The 20,495-nt window shown below is 43.2% G+C and overlaps 1 protein-coding gene and 1 long non-coding RNA gene across 3 annotated transcripts in view; one reads left to right on the top strand and one right to left on the bottom strand.

Annotated features, from left to right (window-relative positions):
- IRAK3 (interleukin 1 receptor associated kinase 3) overlaps positions 1 to 20,495 on the top strand; it is a 61,083-nt gene that overhangs the window by 33,596 nt on the left and 6,992 nt on the right. For both annotated transcript variants that reach the window (XM_057316260.1, XM_026500092.4), the window contains 3 exons: positions 3,187 to 3,251; positions 9,182 to 9,296; positions 10,243 to 10,361. In XM_057316260.1, coding sequence (XP_057172243.1) covers positions 3,187 to 3,251; positions 9,182 to 9,296; positions 10,243 to 10,361 — 299 coding nt within the window. The remainder of the gene's footprint in view (positions 1 to 3,186; positions 3,252 to 9,181; positions 9,297 to 10,242; positions 10,362 to 20,495) is intronic.
- Positions 12,083 to 20,495, bottom strand: part of LOC123001150 (uncharacterized) — a 50,292-nt gene continuing 41,879 nt past the window's right edge. The window contains exon 7 of the long non-coding RNA XR_008960720.1: positions 12,083 to 19,523. This is a non-coding gene — a long non-coding RNA (uncharacterized LOC123001150). The remainder of the gene's footprint in view (positions 19,524 to 20,495) is intronic.

The following is a 20,495-nucleotide window of genomic DNA, read 5'->3' as shown; positions in this document are numbered from 1 at the left end:
AAGATGAACCTGCTTGTGAGAAGTAGTTGAGCAGAGTTTTGGATAAAAGGTCATGGGAGCACCGGAAAGACAGCCGGAGCAGGGGCGCATCCAGCACCCGAAAGAGTGCCTGGCACAGAGGAACTGCTCCATAAACGCTTCTGCAATACGTAAATGGAAAAGTGGGTGAAAGGAAGAGACCTTTCAGCTGGGTTTTGAAAGATGAGTCGAATTTTGGCAGGCAGTGAGGGACAGGAAGTGCTTTCTGGGTGGACGAAAGAGCAGGTGCAGCGCCTGGAGGTGTGTGCGTGACAGCATACGTCTTATGAATAACAGATCATTCGGTGGAGGAGAGCCTGGGGCGAGGGTGGCAAGGTAGTGGCAGAGGGTCCTGGAATGATGGGTCAAGTCTGTGGGTGCTTTGTTTCTAAGTGGGAGAGTGAAAGGACTAGATGCGTTTTTGAAATAGAACCTTGATTACAGGTTAGATGATGGGTTGGAAGTTGGCAGAGGCATTGGAGGAGAGATGGCAAGGGCTAGATTGGAGATGAAAAGATGAAAAGAAAGATTTTTTTAGATGTGTAGCGAAGACACGAATGGGGCTTAAGCCAATGTCCTCAACCCTAATAATAGAGTCACCTCGGGAGCTTTTTTGAAATGATCCCGTCAGCGTCAGGTTAGGTCAGAGTAGTGGTGGTGGTGGCAGGCATCAGCCTGGGTAAAAAGCTCCCCAGGTAGTTCAGATGTGCGGCCAGTGTTGAGACCCACTGCTGGACGCTAGGGCAGAGGCAAGGAGAAGGTATGTCTAAGAGCTGGGGTGAAATGGACCAAATCTCGTGATCAGTCAGACAGGGCTGGGGAAGTAGGGGAGAGGATGGACCTAAGCCATTCCTCCTCTGCAGCTTAGATTACGGCCCCCTCCGCTTTTTTTCTTTTATTATTAACCTGATTTTTCCAGTTCCCTAAAGTGGATTTTACCCCACTAATTTTATACGGGTACCTCAAGATTCCTGGGGAGATGAATGTTCTAATAAAGAAATGAAACTATTAGGGCACCTGGATGGTTCAGTTGGTTGAGTGTCCGACTCTTGATTTCAGCTCAGCTCACTATCTCAGGGTTGTGAGTTCAGGCCCCTGTGTTGGGCGTGGAACCTACTAAAAAAAAAAAAAAGAAAGAAAAAGAAAAAAGAAGGAAGACTATCTACTGGTAAAACCATTCAACAAAGAGAATGTGGTTACTCTAGAGGTGGCCTAACTGAAGCCTGTTGCCTGGGGCCACGTGTCCCTACCCCATCTGTATGTTCTTTCAGCGTTGAGCCCCAGGGCCACCTCCCCCAAAGGCTCCAGCCGTCTACTTTCCTCTTCTCTGCGTCGCTGCCACCAACTCACACTCCCTTTTGGGAGGTTTTGGGGTTTTGGTTTCTTCCTTCCAGGAGTCTGGCTTCAGAATGGAATGTCATTGCCTTTAGATCTCCTTTGCTTCCTGTCCCAGAATTCCTGTCCCACAGTGATCGTTTCCTTGATTGCCTTCCGGTAGAGTTTTGGTGACCTCCAATGTGCAGCCACAGCATTGTAGCATTATTTCCCAGTACTGATTTCCTCATCCACCTCTCCCAATGGACTTGATGGTTTTCTTTAAAGAGTCTTATTTATCTTTGTGTCCCAGAGCCTTATTACAGGGCCTGGTTCCTGGAAATTGCTCAATAAATGTTCATTAGGTGAATTGAATGAAGCGTGTACATCCTTTTCATGAATTTGGCTGCTAAGCTCCCGGAGTAAAAAGACAGGAGCTGGCAAAGTTACCGAAGACTTAGTGACTGTACAAAGTCCTAAATGCCCGTGCACACACGTCAGGAAAGATGGGATAATTTAACTAACACTTGGCCACAGAGCATTTGTTTTTAAAGAAATATGGTTTGGTAAAATTGGGACATTAACTTCAATAAACTGTCTTCAAGGGACTGAAGTGGGGAAACGTACAAGATGCGTTAGGTGGGTGCGCACAGATCACCTGGAGATCTTACAATACGGATTCTGGTTCACACCTGGGTAGGGACCTGAGATTCAGCATTTCTCACCAGCTCCTAGGGAAGCTGCTGTTCCTCATGCACAGACCACATTTTGAGCATCAACAGTCCTGGGTTAGCAGGAACACAAAAACTAACCCCTTCATTTTTCAGATTAAGAAAACAACGACCTCAGGGATGTTAAGTGACAAAAAGTCACAAATATTGAGTGTTAGAAATGGGACCGAGACCCAATCCACCTGGCTCCCAGGACAATGGCTTTTTAAAATGTAAATTCTCATAAAACGGTTCTTGAAAATGATTTGTTAGCCTGGTTTATTGTTTCTGACTTCCTGGACTGACTTTTGGAAAATAGCTTCCAGAATTCCTGTTGGATTTCTCTCCCTTTCTTCCTGAGAACAGAGCTCTAAAAACCCTGCCCTGTCTCGCAATTTACAAATGATAGAAACTTACAGCTAATAGAGCCTAAGAATATTTAACTCTTTCATGGTAGAAGTTAGGAACTGGAGATGCGGAGACATGAAGTGACGTAAGGTGTATAAAACCATCAAGAACAATACCAGGTACCGAGTAGCTGCTCATACAATATTATTGAATTCATTAATCTATTCAATAAATATTCTTGTGTCAGGCACTGGGCTAGCTTCTGAAACTCCTTTGAAGTAAGGAGTTATATTTCACAATGTCTTAGTAAGCCCACTTTTTCAAAATTAATACAAAGGTAAACTTGAGTCGTCATCTCCAAATGACCCAAATCCAAAATGCCAAATTGGTGAAATAACTTCTCACCAGAATACAGCTACATCAAACTGGATTCTTTGTGAGACCAAGTGAGGAGTTTCTGTTATGGGATTTTCCTTAAATACATATATAACATTTTTAAATTTATGTACATATGTACAAAATATGGTAAAAGAGTTTGAATATAAAATATGGCAACACGATACATTGCATGAAAAACTTCTAACTCAAGAGCAGTGGTTCTCAATCTGTTTGGGAGGTAATGGGTTTTTGAAAGTCTGATGAAAGTTAAGGATCCCCTCCCCAGAAAAATGCTTCTAGCATTTACATCAAAAAGGGCAGCTAAGTTTTAGGAAGCCTTACAGACTCTGGGTTAAGAATCCCAGAAATAGAGATCCTTTCCTTAATTGTTTCCCTCATTTTTCTGTATGATATTTAGGAGAAAAAAATGCAATGTAAGAAACAATGGAAGAGGTTTTTATCTGAGCTTGAAGTTTTACTACTGTGAGTATATTTTGTCTGGAATTTCTCCCTCTGTGCCTGGTTTTCGGCTTTGCGCAACTTTGGTGCTTGGCATGGCTGGCATGTAATAAATGTGGGTTGGCTATGAGAACACTGGGTACGCTTCTGACATCTGCTTTCTTCTATTCCTTAGAACACATTTTAAAATAGACCATTCACATAATTCACCTGAACATATTTTAATAAGAAACTGTCACAAGGAAGTGGGTTAAATCATGTGTGACTAACATGGCTCAATGTCAGATAACTCCTAGAACATTAGAATTGTATATATTTGACCATTTCCCCCTTCCTTAGAGACATTGTAGTCAAGAAACTGTTTCATCAGTATAACCCTCTTCAGGAAGAGAGTTTAGACAAAGAAATCAAGCGCTTTTGATGTGCATATTATTTTCTGGGAATTCATTCATGAGCCCGGGAGTCCTCGGAGACAAACTAAAATGACTTCATTTTCATATATATTCATATCTGCAGCTGTGCTGTCTGCTCATCGAAGACCCTTAACCCTATAGAGCTCACTCATCACCCTTTATGAAAAGAAAATGTTCTTTTCAGATGTTTTCTGAAGCAATCAGTGCAGTGGGTGGTGATGGAGGAAACATTGTACTAAATCCTTCTTTTATCCCAGGGACCAGAAATCAAAACATGAGAAGACTAATCATAAAAACTTAATGCATGTCATTTAGTCAACCAACAACTAAAACCAAAATTGTAATAGTAGAGGGTTTCTATATTTAAGCTTTCTTTATTGGCTAATGAGTAGTAAGTTGGAAAATTTCAAAATTCCAAAAGTGCCAAGGACAGATTTTTTTCCCCCACCTTGATCTTTAACCACCCAGCTGATTTCCCCAAGGGCAACAGTTACCAGTTTTCTGCATATCTTCCCAGAGATACTTAATGCATAAGCATGTATGTATTTTGTTTTCTCATTTTCACACCAGGGGTAGCATAAATACATTGTTCACTTTGCTTATTTGAGTATTGCATTGTGTGCTGTTCTGTAATTTCATTAACCATTCTCATATCGATGGATTTTAAGTTTTTTTCTAATCTTTGAATATTAGAAAGTAATGATGCTGCAACAAGAAAAGCTCATATATATGTTATTTTGTACCTGTTTGAGTATATCTAAGTTCCCACAAATGCAATTACAGGGTCAAATGATTATATGCATTGCATGATACCAAATTGTCCTCCAAAAGAAATACCAATTTACACTTACAGCGGGCACATATACCTGGCTCTCCATGTTTTTGCCAACATAGTGTTTATTCTTAACTTTAAAAAAAAATTTTTTTATGTATTTCTTTGTCAGTGAGAGAGCACAAGCAGGGGGAGCAGCAGGCAGAGGGAGAAGCAGGCTCCCTGCTGAGCAGGGAGCCCCGATGTGGGACTCAGTCCCAGGATCGTGACCTGAGCTGAAGGCAGACACTTAACTGACTGAGCCACTCAGGCGTCCCTATCCTTAACTTTTAATTTTTGCCAGTGTGCTAGGTGAAAATGGGTTCTCACTGTGGTTTAAATTTTTCTATTATTAGTGAATCTTTTTACATATTAAGAGTTCTATGAAATATCTGATACTATTCTTTGCCCATTTTTTTTTTTTAAATTAGGCTGTTGGTATTTTTCTTTTTTTTTTTTAAGATTATTTATTTATTTATTTGACAGAGATAGAGATAGCCGGTGAGAGAGGGAACACAAGCAGGGGGAGTGGGAGAGAAAGAAGCAGGCTCATAGCGGAAGAGCCTGATGTGGGGCTCGATCCCATAACGCTAGGATCACGCCCTGAGCCGAAGGCAGACGCTTAACCGCTGTGCCACCCAGGCACCCCTGTTGGTATTTTTCTTAATGATTTGTAGGAACATTTTATATATTAGAGAAAATTAGCCTTATTCTTATGTTATGAGATAATTTTTTTTTTAACCAGATTGACAATTTGTCTTTGCTTATTCTAGTTTTTGCTATGTGGAAATGGTTTTAGTGTGGTGAATTGTTTTTATTTAAATTCAGTTAATTAACATATACTATATTATTGGTTTCAGAGTAATGTAGTGAATTTAATCTATATTTCCTTTTGATTCTGGATTTATATATATATAAAAATATATATATAAATATGTATATATATATGTATATATATATATATATATTTTTTTTTTAGGCTCTACCCATTTATTTGACAGAGAGAGAGAGCACAAGCAGGGGCAGTGGCAGGCAAAGGGAGAGGGAGAAGCAGGCTCCCCACTGAGCCAGGAGACCGATGCAAGACTCCATCCCAGGACCCTCCAATCATGACCTGAGCCAAAGGCAGACGCTTAACTGACTGAGCCACCCAGGCGCCCCAGATTGTGAATTTTATATCCGTTTCAAAGTCCTTCCCCAGTGAAAGGTTATAAAATAATTCTACCATGGTTTTATCAAGTACCTTTATGGTTTCATTTTTTACATTTATACATCTGATCCATTTGGATTTGTTCTGATGAGGTATTTATGTATGACTTCAGAAAGAATTAACAGCTCTAGGATGGTGAATCTTCTTGGTGTGCTATTATTATTATTTATATTGCTAATATTTAGTTTTAGGCTTTATGCAACAAGTACATTACATGTATTAATTCTTTACTCCTCACAACAATCCTGGGGCGCCTGGGTGGCACAGTGGTTAAGCATCTGCCTTCGGCTCAGGGCGTGATCCCAGCATTCTGGGATCGAGCCCCACATCAGGCTCCTCTGCTATGAGCCTGCTTCTTCCTCTCCCACTCCCCCTGCTTGTTTCCCCCTCTCTCTGGCTGTCTCTTTCTCTGTCGAATAAATAAAATCAAATCTTTAAAAAAAAAAAATCCTCACAACAATCCTGTGAAGGAAATACTGCCTTGTCCCTATTTTGGAGATGAGGAAATTGAGATAGCTCCTGCCTTTTTGAGAAGATCCACCTCATTTCCTAAATCGTCTTCAGTCTCCTTCTCAGATATTTATTAATGAATAAATCCGATGGAGCCCTCTCCTCTCAGAGCATGCTGCTTGGTGTGGGGTTAAGAGAGAAGTGCGTAAGTCAACAGGCACTTTCAGTAAACGAAGTGGTAAGGTGGAGACATAGCGCAGAAGGAGGGGAACACAGTAACCTGGGGGCTGGGCAGCAGAACAGGCTTCTCGCAAAAAGTCACGTCTAAGCTGAGACCGGAAGGTGAGTTTTTTTAGTTCAATATTAAGGGAATTGCTTAACCCTTGTCCCTTAGAATTGTAAACTCTTTGGGATGTGGCTTCTGATTCCTTTTTTCCCTTCTTTCCCAAGGAAGGGGAAGGAGCTAATAATTTTTGAGGACCTGGCACTTGGCTAAATATTTAACTTTCCATTTAATTTTCATAAGACACTTGAGAAGTGGTGTCTTAATTTTGGTTTACAGTTGAAGCATATTCATCTGCTAGGGCTGCCGTCACAAAAGAGACAGGGCGACTTGAACAACATTTATTTTCTCGCATTTCTGGAGGTTGAGAAGTCCAAGATCAAGGCAGTTTGGTTCTTGGTGAGGGTGCCCTTCCTGGCTTGTAGACGACTGCCTTCTAATTCTATCCTGACATGGTGGAGAGAGGGAGCAGATTCTCCAGTTTTTCTTCTTCTAAGGGCAGTAATCCCATCATGAGGGATACAGTCCTAACCGTGACAGGCTCCCAGAAGCCTCTCCAAACACCTTTTCATTGGAGGTTAGGGCTTTAACACAGGAGCTGGGTTGGGGTAGGGGAGGAGGGGTGTGGGGGAGAGACACAATTCAGACCATAGCAACGATACAGCTCCCAGAGATTAAATCCCTTTCCCAAGTTCACAGAGCTGATGAAGAGTACGGCAGAGAGTCAACCCCAGGTCTGTCGTTCAAGTCCGTCTGCTCTCCACACTGTGGTGCCTGCGTGGTGTTCTGGCTGCAGCAAGCACTCACAAATACTCATGGAATTGATTTTAAAGCATCGTATCTGCAGGCCTTCAGATCTATAGAATCTAAAATCTCACTGACTTAAAAGTTTGTAGTGAAAGGATGGGTGAGAAGGGTCCACAGACTCAAAGTCAGGAGGCCTTCTCCTGGCTGCTCCACGTTCCAGACCTCACTAACTGGTCCAGTGTCCGTTTTTCTGCTGGATTGGTAATATCTAAAAATAAGCAAATGGCCATTTCTGCCCTGTGCGCAGGAGAGCAGAGCGCCAGGCCATGGCTGTGTCTATGTGAGGTCTGCTGTCTGCTTTCCAAAAAGATTTCTATCTCATCAAATTATTGTACGGTGCAGGACTCCCAGGTAGTGGTATAGGTCAGTTGTTTACGCAGCCGAATACGCCAGCTTGATTCCATTTCAGTCCCTTGCTTTTCATTGTATCATGGTGGTCTGAATTATAATAGGTGTAGGGATCTTGTGTAACAGGCACTTTTGACGTGTTTAAAAGTAAAATATGCCTGTGTGTATGTACACACACACACACTTCCTTCTTTAAGGAAGAAGGAATAAAAGAAATCTGAAGCCGTGTGTGTATGTGTGTGTGTGCATTTTATAGGAAAGTTTTGCTATTGAAAAAAATAATAATAAGTCTTTATAAATAGAATGCTTTTTTAAAAAAAAAAAAGCTTTATTTTAATATCCCCAAGCATGCCTAGAACATAGTAGGCATTCAATAAATAATTAAATTGAACCGAGTTCATAGTGCAGGTGAATTTCACGTTTTATATTTCATAGTTTTTACCTGGGTTTCACTGTTTTTCACAGTGATACAGGCATTCAAGAAATAGAGTCTGGGGCACCTGGGTGGCTCAGTTGGTTGAGCAGCTGCCTTCGGCTCAGGTCATGATCTTGGGGTCCTGGGATTGAGCCCCATGTCAGGCTCCCTGCTCAGTGAAGAGTCCACTTCTTCCTCTGCCTCTGCTCCTCCTCCCCACTTGTGCTCTCTGTCTGTCTCAAATAAATAAATAAACTCTTAAAAAGAAAAAAAAAGAAATAGAGTTTCAGGGTGCCTGGGGTGGCTCAGTTGGTTAAGCATCCGACTCTCGGTTTCTGCTCAGGTCATGATCTCAGCGTTGTGAGATCAAGGCCCACATCAGACTCCATGCTCAGTGGGGAGTCTGCTTAAGATTCTCTCTCTCCCTCTGCCCCTTCTCCTGCTTGCATGCCCTCTCTCTTCTGTGCTCTCTCAAATAAATAATTTTTATTTATTTTTTTTTAAGAAATAGAGTTTTAAAGGGAAGGAGCCTGAAAATGGGTGCTACACTGACATAGAACTCTGGCATTTAAAAATCAGTGATATGTTGTACAATATCAGACTTTGCTAATCACATGAATTTTAGATAACTGTAAAGCTTTATGAAGACACTGGAAGACACTGGAAGACACTCCTTCAGCTGTGTGACTGGTGCCTAACACAGTATCTGACATAGTAATGCTCAGTAAATGGATGAATGAAAACAGTCTTCTGTACTTTTCTATTTTGGTGACTTATACAGTATACTTAAAGCAATGAAATAAATAGTTTCAGTTGTATTATCTTTATTTACTTAATAAGTAAGTTACATTGGGTCTCATATCGATAAACATAATTTAATATCAGATAGTGTTGTCTATTTATTGTAAAGTTCCCAAGACTCCCAAATCTTAAGAAATCATTACTTTCTTAAATTTTCTGTCTTATATTTGGATATTTTATTTATATTTGCATGATCACAATTAATCAAAGAACGGCTAGTATTTGTGAGAGCTCTTTAGACCAATTTGGGAAACAAATCTGTGTCATGTGTCCAATGAGATTACTTCTCCCTTGGCCAAATTTATGGTCTGCTTTAGACCTAGTCCCCATCCCAACTTATCACCCCCGAACCACAGTGCTGTTCATTTCCGTTTTGAATAAACAACCTGATGGATTTAAAAATCTTTTCTTTCAAGGTTTCATCATCCAAACATACTGGAGTTGGCTGCCTATTTTACAGAGAGTGAGAAGTTCTGCCTGGTTTATCCATATATGAGAAATGGATCCCTTTTTGACAGATTACAGTGTGTAGTAAGTCATACCTATGACTGTCCCTGACGCTCTGACCTCCTGAAGCCCTGAAAAAGCTGCTGAAAGCTCCTGTGGGATCCAGGAGGCCAACATGTATTCACAGGAAGGGATAGCCGACAATGGGTTTCCCAAGCAAGGGGAGGACTTTTCCATCAATTAGTATTTTACTCTAGAAAAAGACTGCCTAAATACCTGAATTATGGTGTGTTGTACAGCACGGTGGCCAAAAGATTGGCTGGGTCCTTACTCCTTAGTGATTCTGTATCTCAAATAAGTTTAAATTAACTACTCTTACTTCTTAGACAATTTTTGTTTGCATAACTTCACACAAAGTACCATTCAATACAAAGGATAGACATAAAGTTGATACGGACTGCTTAAAGAGAAAGAGGTTGAATAAATGCCTTGATTTCTCATGCTTTTGAAAGATCGGTTTAAAAATTCATTCTAAGTAGGTGAAGTTTCAGTTAGGATAAGAATAAAAACAGATTATCTCAATTACCCACACTATTATGCCACAAATAATTTTTAAGTCTTATTTAATGAACTTTTTTTTAAGTAGGCTCCACACCCAGTGTGGAGCCCAATGTGGGGATTGAACACATGATGCTGAGATCAAGACCTGAGCTGAGATCAAGAGTCGGATGCTTAACTGACTGAGCCACGTAGGTGCCCCGTATTAGTGAACTTTTAAACATAGTTACCTTACCGGCCATATTTTGATTAAGCTAATGTTAAAATTATTGGGTATTTCGATTGGCTATAAAAAGGCCTACTACCATTGGTAGCAGAGGAAAATGTATCTTGAATTTCAAATAGGTTGTGGGAAACCAGAATGTTCATTCCCCTGCCTTACCCCACTTCACCATCTGCTTTTCTTCTGGCATACTCCTACGTAATGAGTGCCCACGTTTCACTCCCAAACCAACTACTGTTGTCTTTTTAGGGCAACACGGCCCCACTTTCTTGGCACATTCGAATCAGTGTTTTAATAGGAACCTCGAAAGCCATTCAGTACTTGCACAACACGGAGCCGTGCTCGGTCATCTGCGGCAGTGTATCGAGGTAAGTGATCCCAGAGCTTTAGGGTGTACCTGAGAGCCCCTTTCATCATCACAGGTGAGTCAGACCTCACACTGTTTTCTGCCTGTAGTTTCCCTGGTAGATGTGTGTGTTTAAGGATTAAGGATTCTCACCTAAGAGGGGTGTCTGGGTGGCTCAGTCGGTTAAGCTTCTGACTCTTCGTTTCGGCTTGGGTCATGGTCTGGGCAATAGTCTCAGGGTCGTGGGTTAGGGTCGTGGGATCAGCCCGTGTCGGGCTCCATGCTCAGTGTGGAGTCTGCTTGGGATTCTCTCTCTCCCTCTCCCTCTGCCCCTCCCCACCCACCTCCGTGGGCACGTGCATTCGCTCGCTCGCTCTCTCTTTCTCAAGATAAATAAAATCTTAAAAAAGAAAAGAATGCTCATCTAAGTATTTAAAATCGTAACTTTTTTTTTTAGTGAAGTATAATTGACATACAATATCCAGTTAGTTTCAGGTGTACATTACAGTGATTCAATTTTTTTTATTAATGAAAATTGTATCTACCCAATTTAAAAAGCTACATTTATACAGCCAAAGGGAGAGTTTGTGTTATCTTTGGGAATTATTAATGAGCAACGTAGGATAGACAGTTTTGTGTATTTTACTAATTATACCTGACACTAAACTTTGACATGAACCTGTATTAATCTCCCTTTTTTCTTTTTAGTGAGTTTTAAGGAAAGCTTAAGTGACTTATACCGAGATTCCGAGCAAGATAACAGCAGTAGACAGTAGACGGTAGTTAAAATTCTTTGTCCCTGGGGCGCCTGGGTGGGGCAGTCATTAAGCGTCTGCCTTCGGCTCAGGGCGTGATTCCGGTGTTACGGGATCGAGTCCCACATCATGCTCCTCCGCTATGAGCCTGCTTCTTCCTCTCCCACTCCCCCTGCTGTGTTCCCTCTCTCGCTGGCTGTCTCTATCTCTGTCAAATAAATAAATAAAATCTTAAAAAAAAAAAAATTCTTGGTCCCTGAGTCTCCAGTGTCTTGCTGATTCCACTGAGCCTGCAGCCTCTTAGCTTTACGTGTTCATCTGTGACAAGCCAATCAGCAACTCCCGTGTTCATTTTTGAGACATGAGAACATTGGAAGCAACATCTTCCATCTTTCTTTTTTTTTTTTTCCAGTAGACCTAAAGAATCATTCAGATAGAGAGTAGGTACTCTGTAGCAAAATCCCCCTGGTGAATTTTTCCTGTGTGCCCTTCATCTTGATCTGTCTAAAAGTAGGTAAATACACCTTTGCAGAATAGCAGGGATGCCTGAATTTAAAAGGCTTCTACCTCTTCTGAACCATCTCCTGGTATCTTGAAAAAGCTTTTAGTGTACTTTTGAGTTGAGCAAAAGAGGGACTGATTACTGACTTCTTTGTTTTTCTGGTGGAATGAACTCTTTTTATATAAAAGACTCGATTTTTCCTGAGTCCTGGGCGTGTGCGGAAACAACCCATGGGTGTCTGCTCCTGTGACACTGTGGTGATTCATCAGCTCTGGTGGCCCCATAGAATCGGCACAAAGTGGGTGCTCCCTCAGGGGACCCGGGTCAAAGACGCACAGCAACGGAGTCAGGGGTCTACTCCGAAGGGCTGAGGTGGCCACCCACAACCGGACACAATCCACCTAGCTCACCGCCAGCTCAGCACAGTAGGTGCTCAAATATATTTTATCCGAGTAAATAAGTCTCTGGAATTTTGCTGTCCATATATTTTTCTTTTGGTTTAAACTTCAAGTAAGCCTAGCTTCTTTTCCATCCCAAGCAGTAACACATTAATGTTATCAGTTTTTCTTTTGTGTGACTGAGTTCATCACATCCTCTCCCGATCGTGGAACTTGATGGGAGAAAGGGGTGAGAAGCAATAAAGTGTCAGGGTTCTGGTCCCTGACGGGCGAGGGGGACAGGGAAGGCCACCAACTGGAGCAAAGGGAGCGTCAGGGGGAGGGCTACGGATCCAGCCTCTGCCCGCGTCCAAGGTTTGCCGCAGCTGTGGACATGCCCGCCCACATCTCCCTCCGGGGATCAGGTGAGAGCTCGGGCCGTGGCCCTGATACCAGCTTTCTCATTACCGATAGGTGTCTTCAGTCAGGTTCCCAGGAAATGGGCTCAGGAGAGATTTGCCCACAGGAGGTTTTGAGCTCTTGGAAACAGCAGGAGTAAGAGAGGGCAGGAGGAAGGTGGACCTGCGCAATTGAAGGAGCCGAGCTGAGATAGGGTAGTAGAGTCTGACCAGCCCTGCGTGGGGCTGTGACGGGGACTGTGACTTGGACGAGGCGGCTCCCTTCTACCAAGGGCAGGTTCCAGGGAGGGGTTCAGCTGTGCGCCCTCAACAGCCATCTGGCCCTGGCTGGGGAACTGTGGTCTTCCCAGGGCCTGAATGAGGGATCTGGGCCACACTACTGCGGCCACTGCCGGCGTGGGGAGAGATTTGACTGTCCCGCGCTCTGCAAAATGGGACCAAATGATTTTTCTTTTTCATCTACTTTCCTCCCCACCATCTTCCCATCCTTTCCTCTTAGCTCAGTATCCCCTAATGTTTCAGAGACATCCGATATAAGAAACTGACTTTCCACTTAACGTGATTCTGAGCAAATTGCTTAATTTCTGTAAGCCTCAGTGTTTCCCTCTGCAAAAGGCTAATAGAAGAATAATAGCAGCTATCTCTTAGGATTAAACAGCATAAACTAGATACGGTGCTCGGCAAAGAGAATGTACTCGTCAAATGGTAGCTTCTCTTACAATTGGTGAAGATGTGGTAGGAATCCAGTGGCAAAGGCTAAGAGGTATGATGGCCTATCTGTCTTATTACTTATCGCTCTTAATCCATTCAGGATGCTGTAACCAAATTACTAGAAAGTGGGTGACTTATAAACAACACACTTTTATTTCTCACGGTCAGAAGGCAGGAAATCCGAGACCATGGCGCCCAGCTGCTTCTGTGTCCGTGACGATCTACTCTCTGACTCATAGATGCCCATCTTTTCTCTGTGTCTTCACAGGGTGGAAAGGGCAAGGGATCTCTCTGGGCCTTCTTTTGTAGGGGTACTAATCCCAGGCGTGAGGGCTCTGCCCTCTTGACCTAATCACCTCCCAGAGGTCTCACCTCCACATACCATCCCCTTGGGGGTTGGGATTTCAGTATATGAATTTGGGAGGGGGACACAAACATTCTGTACATGGCCCGTAATTACCTCTGTCATCAACTTACCGTGTTTGAAACGTAGGTCCCTCACACTAAGCTCTGTTTTAAGAAAAATCCTTTCTGTGTCAACGTATATTTATTAAACATTTTGAAAATTATGTTGGAATTTACAAATATTTTGGAACATCTGTTGTATGCAGAGCATTGTCTTAGACCACATGGGGTAGATGCTGGTGATCGTAGTCTTGTCCTTGAAGGTCAACCTGGTGACCAGAGGGCTAACACAAACACGGAGAATACATAGTATGACACTAAGGATGCCTGACACCTGCCTGGTCTGAGAAGGCTCGTTCTAATTGCAGGGCTCCAAGCCCAGCCTTTGAGGAGTGGGTCATGGCAGTGGATTGGTTGAAAGAACAAGAGAGAATATTGCTAGTGGAGGCAATCATTTATTCAAGGGAAAGAGTCAAGTAAAGAGTTGCCAAATGTATAATGAAAGGGAGAAAAATGGGTTGACTGGAGAGGAAGGGACGAGACTGGAGACGGAAAGGGCTCCTGGGAGGGATGAGGAATGTGGGGGGCAGGGGTGCAGGGGGCTTGCATGCTGACCAGGCTGAGGACCTGGGTAGAATAAGCTAGGCCCTTGCAAGGGACTCTGAGGCATTTCCGGGACTATAGGTGGAAACAGAAAGGTTCTGGAGTCTCTTACGATGTCTCACACTTAGAAGGAGGCTATTTCTTCCAGGCCAGTGTCCCAGGGACTTGTCTGGATGTGGCCAACTATAAAATAATTTCAGTAACCCTGCTAGACAGAGTGCCCAAGAGTATCACAGATACGGAGCACCAAAAGAGATCTGGTCAGAGGCAGAGAATTTCATGGAAGAGGCAGGATTTAAACTGGGATATGCGCCACCAGTATACTTCATTTTTTTTAGTTGGTGAAGGGTGTGCTGAGGATTGTTGCCTTTCTGGGTTTTCCAAAGAGGTCGAGGACTAACCATCTATCGACTACGCCCACCCAGGCACGTGTCAGGGTGTGGAGTTCCGGGGCTGTGCGCATTTCTTTGAGATTGTGGTTTCACAGGGCTCATCAGTGTGTCCCTGTCTGTTCCAGAGCAAATCAGGCCCTTCTACTGCCAATGAACTCTTGGCCTTTCTGCTGAGCCTGCCAGCAAGGATGTTAATTAGTACCAACTATAACAGGAGAGCCTCCCCACCTTTCCTTGTGTGCACCTGTTCTCTAGAAACTGGAATGAAACCAACTCATTTCATTCAGGGCACTGAACATCTGATGGTAATGACATTCAGCCTCCAGCGGTCTTGACCAAATGTGAATTGGCTGACCCAGATTACCCTCTCGATTCTCCTAAAGGAACTCCTCACTTTGAACTTGGGCCTCCCTGATTCTTGGTCCCTGTTTGTACAGTGCTAGTGCTTTGAGGAAAATCTGAGATTCCTATTCTTCTGCCCGTGTCACATACATTTTCTCATTCTTTGTAAGGAAAGGCGGCTTCTAGGAGAGATGTCATCTTATTGCACGGCCCTGATAATTGGCTCGAACAAGGACATCTCAAAATGTGTTCAATAGTGACCTTCTCTAGGACTAAGTCAGGGCTGTTTGTGATGGCGTAAGAAATGGAAGATATTGTGACCTTGATTTTCTTTTCTGCATTTGGACCTCAGACCGATGAATCGCAGGAGAGTTTGTCATACATCAGTTGACATTACTAAATAATGTTTTAATGGTATGAGATAACATGGAACAATGTGCGTAAAGTAAGAGTAAGTGAAAAAAGCCAAACTGAACTAGTATACAGTATACAGTTACCACTTCGTAGAACTACAAATTCATGAATTTTTCAAAAAGATTAAGGTGTGCCTGGGTGGCTCAGCCAGTTAAGCCACTGGCTTTTCCTCTCAGCTCAGGTCTTGACCTCAGGTCATGAGTTCAAGCCCTTTGCTGGGCTCTGTGCTGGGCATGGCGCCTACTTAAAAAAAAAAAAAAAAAGATTAAAACATACCAAAATATGAATAAGGTTTTATTTAATTGGAGAGACTATGGCTTTTTAACTAATGGTTTATTTTTTACTTTTCTGTCATGTTTTAAAATTTTTTGGTTAAGGTTATGTTCTACTCTTATAATAAAATAAAACTCCTTGTCCGGAAGCGGGCAGGTGACTTCTGCACCTCCTCCCAGCGTTGCGGGGTGCAGTGAGTTAATGAGTGTGAAGCCCAGGCCCGGGCTTGGCAGTGAGCTGTCATTCCTCCCACGTCATGGAGACTGTCTCCAAGTGTCTCATCCAGCCTGGCCTTGGATCTTGCGCAGCGCGCCGTTAGCGCTCCATTTGGGTGCAGCTCTAACGATTGGAAATTCATTTATTTTGAGCTAAAATCTGTCTTCCTGTGACTCATCCATTAACCATTGTTTTTGCCACTACGATTATCTGTATATACCTGAAGGAAAGAAGAGATAAATTTCATTTTACGCATGCTCGGTAATCAGCAGCTTCTTATCTTTTATGAGTAGCTGAATAAAAAAGATGTTTCTTTCAGTTAACTGTAGTAAATTGAGAGAGGAGCAAATGGGAAGAGGAGGGTTAGGCTTTAGTCCTGGCTTGGCCACTAACAAGCTATTTTGCAAAAAAACAAGTCATTGCGGCCATGTGGGCTCATTTACCGCATCTGGAAAGGAAGCGATGATACTATAGCTTCGATGACAAATGTTTCATTGCACATGCCATCGTTGATTGATTGGTAATGACTTCCCACCTGCAATGTTGAAAGGGAACCTGGGGTGGGTGCATTCTGAACTCAATTAGTGATGTCTGCCAGGAAACGGGGAAGATGCTTTGGCAGCATTTGGGCCTTCTCTTTGCCATATGTGGCGGAGTGGTCTGGGTCCACTTATGGTTTCAAATTCTCTTAATTAACAAACTGATTATATCAACTGATTATACCAACTGATTATTTGGTATCTTCTATAGCTCCACATTATGCTTATGTAAAACAACATAAGCTGGTTTCTGGGTAAGTGCCAGAAGGTATAGTGCAGGCTGCACAGTGGGAACTTGGAGAAGGGAGCCCCACTGGACTTCAGGGTAGCGGAGGGAGAACTTCAGGGAGGAACTGAATCTTGGACTGCAAAGAGGATTTGAATGAAAATAAGGGAGGGAGCAGTACTTTGCAGGTGAGGGGAACAGGATGAGGAAAGTCCCCAAACAGGACTAAGCGCTGTCTATCCAGACTGCATTGGTAAGTGCTGATGCATTCAGGGAAGCTGATAGGCTGCAGACAGATTTGGGAACTTGGTGAAGGCCAGCTTGACTTTAGACCTGACATAAAAGCCCACTGATGAACGTACTCCTCCCAACAACCCTGAGTTTGGATATCATTGGTCTTATCTCAGTGTGACAGAGGAGAAGGCTGATTTACAGAGGTTTGTAATCTGCCTCTATCCCATGTCTGTAGATGGGGAAGGAGGTGGGGTTCCATGTTTGTGTGGGTCCAACAATCATGGTCTTATTAGGCAAGTAAGTGTTTCTAGCAGGGATTCCTGGGAGTGTGTTGGTTTCCTGGCAGAGACAGGGAAATTGGGCAGAAGAGACCATCAGGAGTGCAGATTTGAAAATGCTGACATTAACTTCTAGTGAAAATGTCAGTAGGCAGTGATTAAGCCTGGAGGTTGGTATTCGGAATCTTCATCTTGTTCAAGCAGTGAGAACAGATAGTCTTCTAAGGAGACACTGTCAAGGACACAGCTGCAGAACACCCAAGGAGGAAGCCAAGCCACATTTCAAAGGTATTTTCAAGAAGTCTGGTGGGTTAGTTAGCCCAAAAATGTCTTAGTAATTTGAACTCTTCAAAGAGAATGTTATAAAAACAAAATTCACTTCCAGATGGTGGAATTTAAGGAGGAAAAGGATTTAAAGAAAAGAATCTTGAAGAGCTGAAGTCTCTGTTCTTGGCAAAGTCTCTGTTATTTGGGAAACGAAGATGTTTTTGAATTATAGGATCACAAGAAAGCATCTGAAAGCAGTAAACCTTCTTGTTATTTCCATCCTATCCCTTAGCCAGCTTAATTGTTTTCACATTTATGAATGATTTTAAATTGAAATGCATTTTATCCTCGGCATTTTTCATCCCAGGCATTCATTCCTGTTAATGTTTCCAAAGCCGAGATAATCTCGGTGAACGTTTCTAATGTTTCCTATAAGATCATGTTCTCTGTCCGTATTGCCATGTGTCTCCTGCCAAGTGAAACAGCCTTTCAGACGAGGGAGGTGGTCTAGGAAAGAAAGGAGGGGAAAGCCATATGCTTAAAAATGAATTCTTAAAAAAGGGAAATTGATCAGAGATGTATGGTGGTAGTGAATGCGTGGAGAATTTCCTTTGTGAGGGACTAGAAACATTGAGTGGCTGGGAGGGAGGCTAGGAAGCCACAGATCGAGCCCCTTCCTACAACCGTGACACCCTTGCCTGAGGACCCAAGCTCCGCCTGCCTTTACCCCCCAGAGCTGATGTGTGTGGCAAGCACTCCCGCTCAGCTCTGTGTTTAGCAGGGGTGCTAAACCTGCCCGGAATGCAAAGTCTGTTTGTTTGTTTGATTGGTTGATTGTTTAGTTAATGAGTCCCCTCCCTCTCCTCACCCACCTCCCTCCCCGCCCCCCCCAAAGACGTACTTTTGTTTTTCAGAATCATTTTAGATATAAACAATTTCTTTTCCTCAGATTTTCCTATTTTCCCTGAGTGTCTCCCTTCTTCCAAAATGTCCAGATAGGTTCATTTTTTCGAAGGGTTGCCAGCACAATTAAATAGTACATAAATTTAAACTTTCTCTATTAATTCTGTTTGCCATCACTATCTCTAAAGCCCAACATTCGTTTATTTATACACGTGTACATACATGCATGCACACATATACGTCAAACAATTCTTTTTTCTCTCCATGATCTTAGAGTGTCTGGAAATGTTACTTTAGTCAGGTTCTTCCAGAACTTCTCTGGAACTATTCTGAAACTCAACAGACGCCCTGAAACTCATTAAGGCAAGGATCCTCAGATCTCCAGGGTCGTCGTGCAACCCCCTGTCCCTTTGTTACTTCGGACTGGTGCCTTGAACTTCCAGAACTACCCAGCCAAGTTTCTTGGGATTTTAGGGTGGGTGTAGGATGGACGAAGGCCAGCCTACATCCTTCAGAGTACATTTCAGGGCCCTCCCTGTGTAGCAGGCACTCTGATTACACTTTCTCATTTAATCCTTGTAACAACCCTGAGAGGTAAGCCTTCTCAGATCTTTTTACCCACGAGGAAACTCAGCCTTAGGTAAGTTGTGCTAGTTTGGTTAAAGACAACGTTTCCCACTTAACGCAAGAATATGCCTGATTAGCCGGGCCTTTACACAGAGAGTCTAGGACTCATAAGTCATCAATAAAGCAATAAGAACCTTTAATACTGTCTCTGACAGAGTCCTGCCTGGGTTCAATGGAAAAGAAAGAGAAGGTTGTTACAGTCGAAGGGGGAAGAAAGGGCTTCAGCTTCATCAGACGCAGGGCATGCTGAAGTGGGGGAATGGTGGGTATGCCCTTTTCCAGTAACCTGTAGGTTCCCTGAGAAGTTGGATCTTGCCTCATCTGGTGAGGGGTATCTTGGTGTCATAACAGCAGTGACACAGACAGCAAGATGTCCTGTTGCCTCAGGCTGTCACCAAAAGGCCGGTGGGTCCTCTTTGTCTCTGGGACCAATTTGTTGGAGTCCAGACTTTTCCAGAGAATTGCCAGGCACTCTCAGGGACTGGGCTACTTTGTACCAATAACTCCCGCTAAAATCCTTGAAAAATATGTCTTTTTAGGGGCGCCTGGGTGGCTCAGTCGTTAAGCGTCTGCCTTTGGCTCAGGGCGTGATCCCAGAGTCCTGGGATCAAGCCCCACATCAGGCTCCTCCGCTGGGAGCCTGCTTCTTCCTCTCCCACTCCTCCTGCTTGTGTTCCCTCTCTCGCTGGCTGTCTCTCTCTCTGTCAAATAAATAAAATCTTTAAAAATATATATATATGTCTTTTTAAAAACCAGTCACGTGCTTACATGTCAAGTGTGTATTTACTCTTCCGTTCAAATTGTGCATTATAATCTAGATGCATCATCATGCTCTATGTTTATATTTTAGGCCCAAGGGCTTCAACTAAATTAGGAAAAAAACTGGTGTGCAAAGCAAGCAATTCTTGTAACCTTTGGGAGGTTCAAGTCCCCCCAGAATATGTGTCATGGAGACCCTGCAATAGAGACATAAAGTATGTTACTCCCCAGAGTCAGGATACAAATTGACCACTTTGTGTGGGATTTTCCCAATCTCCTCACTATACCACCACTGATCCTTGTACTAGAAGAAACGGCGATAGTCTGTGTGACAGGAAGGAGCTTTGTGGGGAAGAATAGCAGAAATAGGTTGTGGAAACCCTAAACTGAAGGTGTGGGCCATTCCATGCGTCTCGTCTATCTCTTTGGTAAGCACGATAGCTGGCAAGCTGCCCTGTTGTTCGATTACGGTGTTACATGACTGCAGTGAGTTGATGTTGTCTCTGTTCGTCCGTTTTTACCCCCATAGCATAAACACATCCCATTGACCTGCATCATAGTTGAAGGCACTGCGTGAATGTTCTATTTAAAGCTGCAGCAAGGGAAAGGTTAGGGTAGACCTCATTGTTGAGGTGGCTTTTGCAACTCCTACTTTCTTAAAACAGAACATTCTTCTTCCTCAGCTCCTGTTGACTTTATTTAGAACAGAGTAAATCACTGCCCTCAAAAGCTGTGTCATGCACTAAAAAGTCTGCCGGTCTTTTCACCAAATATCATCATTAAAAGTGTAAATGCAGCGTCCCCAGAACGATCTCACATTCTTGCAGACGGCCTCTCGCTGACCCAGAGTCCTCTGTGGGTGTTATTGTGTCACACGTTGTGGTCCCCGCTCCCCCGAAGCCGGTCAGAAGCAT

Source organism: Ursus arctos, unplaced genomic scaffold (assembly GCF_023065955.2).
Source record: "Ursus arctos isolate Adak ecotype North America unplaced genomic scaffold, UrsArc2.0 scaffold_21, whole genome shotgun sequence".
NCBI lineage: Eukaryota > Metazoa > Chordata > Mammalia > Carnivora > Ursidae > Ursus > Ursus arctos.
This window is presented reverse-complemented; position numbering and strand designations above follow the sequence as displayed.